At 46.5% G+C, this 5,000-nt stretch overlaps 1 protein-coding gene across 1 annotated transcript in view; it reads left to right on the forward strand.

The window, feature by feature from the left end:
• Positions 1 to 822: 822 nt before the first annotated feature.
• LOC138197595 (nuclear factor 1 A-type-like) overlaps positions 823 to 5,000 on the forward strand; it is a gene marked incomplete at its 5' end in the record, with an annotated part of 51,915 nt that continues 47,737 nt past the window's right edge. The window contains 4 exon segments of the mRNA XM_069148425.1: positions 823 to 860; positions 863 to 942; positions 1,349 to 1,476; positions 3,712 to 3,762. Of these exon segments, the coding sequence (XP_069004526.1) occupies positions 823 to 860; positions 863 to 942; positions 1,349 to 1,476; positions 3,712 to 3,762 (297 nt within the window).

Consider the following 5,000-nt stretch of genomic DNA (forward strand, 5'->3'; position numbering starts at 1 on the left):
TCTCTCTTTCTCTCTTTCTCTCTCTCCTCTCTTTCTCTCTCTCCTCTTTCTTTCTCTCTCTCTTTCTCTCCTCTCTCTTTCTCTCTCTCCTCTCTCTTTCTCTCTCTCTCCTCTCTCTTTCTCTCTTTTTCTCTCGCTCCTCTCTTTAGTAGTGATAGACCTCAAAGGTCTCTGGGGGGCAGGAGGGGGGAGGGGAGGAAAACATGACATCATTTCAACATGTGAAACAAACTTGTGTGTGACGTCTCAAACATCTCTGGTGACCCCTGTGGTGATGAGGTGTAACTGCAGCTTTTTCTGGACTTCACTTTCCAGAGATCCAAACAGGTGAAGTGAGCCTGTTGTGTTAGCTCCGCCCACCCTCGCTGGAGTTACGCCCTCTGCTGGCTGACGGATTATGATTTATTTTGTCGTGAACGTCACTCAGACTCCTCTTTGATCAATCAGCTCTGTGACTCCATTCAGAGACAGGAAGTGACCTAACATGACTCCTCAGAGTCTTCACTGAGTCTGAACAGACATGATGGAAACGACAGCGTGTAATGCACCCACCGCTCCACCGGAGGGCAGGGTGTAATGCACCCACCGCTCCACCGGAGGGCAGGGGTTGTAATGCACCCACCGCTCCACCGGAGGGCAGGGTGTAATGCACCACCGCTCCACCGGAGGGCAGGGTGCTTTACATCAGACAACCACCAAGTTTAGTTGACATACATCTTCTGGAGTTTAAGGTATCCTGAAATGTTAGTTATAGAAATCAACATGTCTGTACTAATGCTGTCTCTACCTGTCTGTCTCTCTACCTGTCTGTCTGTCCATCAGCTCCCATCGCAGCCGGCACCGGTCCAAAACTTCTCTTTGGGCCGACCTGGACAGCTCCTCCTACTACAGTATGAGTCCAGGAGCCATGAGGAGACCACTGCCCAGCACCTCCTCCTCCAGGTACACACACACACACACACACACACACCCTCTTAAATGTCTAAACTTCCTGTTACACAAACACATCTGGTCAGTGGGAGATCTTCAACATCTCACAGACGGAGTTCAAACCCAGGTCATGTGAATCATGGTGGGAGGGGGCGGGGCTTCAGAGGGGGTCAGAGGTCAGATGTCTGATGGCTCTGGAGCAGAAGCTCCAAGACACCTGAATGTTTCACTATGTGGACAGGTGGGAAATGCTGCTGTCAGCATGTTCATCATGTTAATAATGCTTTCTTTCTATGTGTGTGTGTGTGTGTGTGTGTGTGTGTGTATATGTGTATATGTGTGTGTGTGTGTGTGTGTGTGTATATATGTGTATATGTGTGTGTGTATGTGTAAATGTGTGTGTGTGTGTGTGTGGCAGCTCTGCTAAGAGGATAAAGTGCATGGAGGAGGAGGTGGACAGCCCCGGTGAGGAGTCCTACTACCCCAGTCAGGGTAGGTCTCCGGGCAGCGGCAGCCAGGCCAGCAGCTGGCACGACGTGGAGCCAGGTACGCTGTCGCCATGGCAACCCCCCCCACCCCTCACAACCTCCTCTAATAACAACCCCAACCATTCCCACACCTCCACCCACAGACACACATCGCCTAACTTAACCTGTGTGTGTGTGTGTGTGTGTGTGTGTGTGTGTGTGTGTGTGTGTGTGTGTAATAAGAATGAATGAATGAGGGTTCTTTGTGTACTTATTGATCAGCAGAATCAAACCTGTTGTCTGAAACGTCTTCATGAAACTGAAAAATCAAACTTAAACAACATGAAGCTCCCAAACTACAGAAACATGACAACAAAGTCCAAAACAAATAAACAAACAAACACAAACAGAGGAGATTCACTGTGTTGTTTCAGGAATGAAGATACAAAAACACTTCCTGTTTACAAAATGATGTCATTTATTCACTGCAGCAAGAGTGATGTCATATTCTGAAGGAGGAGTGGAAAGGAGGAGGAGAAAGGGAGAGGGGGCGGGGGGAGGATGGGAGAGGAGGACGGGAGGGGAGAGGGGAGGGGATTAGGAGGAGAAGGGGAGAGGAGAGGATAAGGAGGAGCAGAGGAGGGGGACGTTTACATTACGTTTGAGTTTTACATTTTAATATATAAAAAATATACTTTTTCAATTCTTTAATTATTTAGTTCTTTAGATTTTTATTAAATAAATATCAGTTCCATATATTTCATTCATTTATTTATTACTGTCGTTTTAAGTCTAATGAAGTAATTTTTTACATTTATTTAATTTATTATATTAATTTTTGCATTATTATTTAATTATTGGAAATCAGCTGGAATATAAATCTGGAACAACGCATCGCTTCTCTTTTTTCCCTGATAGAAATAAATTTAATAACAAACTAAAATCTAAAAAAGAAGTATTTTTAACATGTTTTATTTTAATTCAATAAATGTTCTGACTTTTTTTTTTTTTTTAATTTAGAACAAAAATACTTAACAAATTTGTCAAAACACATTATTGCACTGCTGAGGCCCCGCCTCCATCTCTACCTGTCTGTCTGCCTGTCTCTCTACATCTTTGTCTCTACCTGTCTGTCTGCCTGTCTATCTGCCTGTCTGTCTGCCTGTCTATCTACCTGTCTATCTACCAGTCTGTCTGCCTGTCTGTCTCTACCTGTCTGTCTGCCTGTCTCTCTACATGTCTGTCTCTACCTGTCTATCTACCTGTCTGTCTGCCTGTCTATCTACATGTCTGTCTCTACCTGTCTGTCTGCCTGTCTTTCTACATGTCTGTCTCTACCTGTCTATCTACCTGTCTGTCTCTACCTGTATATCTACCTGTCTGTCTGCCTGTCTCTACATGTTTGTCTCTACCTGTCTATCTACCTGTCTGTCTATCTGCCTGTCTGTCTGCCTGTCTATCTACATGTCTATCTACCAGTCTGTCTCTACCTGTCTGTCTCTACCTGTCGATCTACATGTCTGTCTCTACCTGTCTGTCTGCCTGTCTCTCTACATGTCTGTCTCTACCTGTCTATCTACCTGTCTGTCTGCCTGTCTATCTACATGTCTGTCTACCTGTCTATCTAGCTGTCTATCTACCTTTCTGTCTCTACCTGTCTGTCTGCCTGTCTCTCTACATGTCTGTCTCTACCTGTCTATCTACCTGTCTGTCTGCCTGTCTATCTACATGTCTGTCTACCTGTCTATCTAGCTGTCTATCTACCTTTCTGTCTCTACCTGTCTGTCTGCCTGTCTCTCTACATCTTTGTCTCTACCTGTCTGTCTGCCTGTCTATCTACCTGTCTCTCTACCTGTCTGTCTCTACCTGTCTATCGACCTGTCTGTCTCTACCTGTCTATCTACCTGTCTGTCTCTACCTTTCTCTCTACCTTTCTGTCTCTACCTGTCTGTCTACCTGTCTATCTAGCTGTCTATCTACCTTTCTGTCTCTACCTGTCTGTCTGCCTGTCTCTCTACATACTGTCTATCTACCTGTCTATCTACCTGTCTATCTACCAGTCTGTCTCTACTGTCTATCTACCAGTCTGTCTCTACCTGTCTCTCTACATGTCTGTCTCTACCTGTCTGTCTGCCTGTCTCTCTACATACCTGTCTATCTACCTGTCTCTCTACATACCTGTCTATCTACCAGTCTGTCTCTACCTGTCTATCTACCAGTCTGTCTCTACCTGTCTATCTACCTGTCTGTCTCTCGGTCATGTATTCATCCTCCTCTCCGTTTCTTTCTTCCTTCCTCGTTTCGTTGGATAAAGCTGGATATAAGCTGCGTGGCTCTCTAGCTAGCTCGTTCATCTCCCGACAAGGTAAAGACGTCATCACGCTTTTTTACTTTCTGTCTCCATGTCTGTGACTCGCCTACTCCTCCTCCTCCTCCTCACCTCCCCTTCACCTCCTCCTGATGATGGATAGATCCGTGGATGATGTTTGGTTTTGTCGTTCCGTGTTGTGACGTGTTGGTTCAGTCTGATGGATTTTAGTTCTCCTCTCTCCTCTTCTTCTCCTCTTCTCCTCCTCTTCTTCTCCTCTTCTTCTCCTCCTCTCCTCCTCTTCTTCTCCTCTTCTCCTCCGCCTCTACTCATCTTCTCCTCGTCTTCCCCTCCTCCTTTCCTCATCTTCTCCTCTTCTCTTCCTCATCTTCTCCTCTTCTCTTCCTCATCTTCTCCTTTTCTCCTCCTCTTCTCCTCCTCCTCCACTCCTTGTTGTTTCTTCTCCTTTATTTTGTCTCCTTGTTTCCTCCTCTCCTGTCCTCGCCTCATTTCCTCCTCCTCTTCCTCCTCTCGATGTCTGAGCGTTGATCTCATGTCACTCATGGGTGCAGCTCCCGTCACCCCTCCACTTCCATCACCTCTCCGCCCACCCCACCCTGACTCCGCCCACCTGGCAGCATGCTGATGACATCATCGTGGCTGTTTGTTTCCTGGTCAATTTCTGTGGGAAAAATAACAACCTGCTGTGAGTGAGTGTGAGTGAGTGACTGTGTGTGTGTGTGTGTGTGTGTGTGTGTGTGTGTGTGTGTGTGTGTGTGAGTGACTGAGTGAGTGAGTGAGTGAGTGAGTGACTGTGAGTGTGTGTGTGTGTGTGTGAGAGTGACTGAGTGAGTGTGTGTGAGTGAGTGAGAGTGTGTGAGTGAGTGTGAATGAGTGAGTGTGTGTGAGTGACTGAGTGAGTGTGTGTGACTGTGTGTGTGTGTGTGTGTGTGTGTGTGTGTGTGTGAGTGACTGAGTGAGTGAGTGTGTGAGTGAGTGTGTGAGTGAGTGAGTGAGTGTGAGTGAGTGACTGTGAGTGTGTGTGTGTGTGTGTGTGTGTGTGAGAGTGACTGAGTGAGTGTGTGTGAGTGAGAGAGTGACTGTGAGTGTGTGTGAGTGACTGAGTGAGTGTGTGAGTGACTGAGTGTGTGTGTGTGTGTGTGTGTGTGTGTGTGTGTGTGTGTGTGAGTGATTGAGTGAGTGTGTGAGTGAGTGAGTGAGTGAGTGAGAGTGAGTGTGAGTGAGTGAGTAAGTGAGTGTGAGAGTGAGTGAGTGAGTGAGTAAGTGTGTGAGTG

This window comes from Embiotoca jacksoni, unplaced genomic scaffold (genome assembly GCF_022577435.1).
Source record: "Embiotoca jacksoni isolate LCO1_2020_lvr unplaced genomic scaffold, fEmbJac1.0.p SCAF_142, whole genome shotgun sequence".
NCBI classification, from domain to species: domain Eukaryota; kingdom Metazoa; phylum Chordata; class Actinopteri; family Embiotocidae; genus Embiotoca; species Embiotoca jacksoni.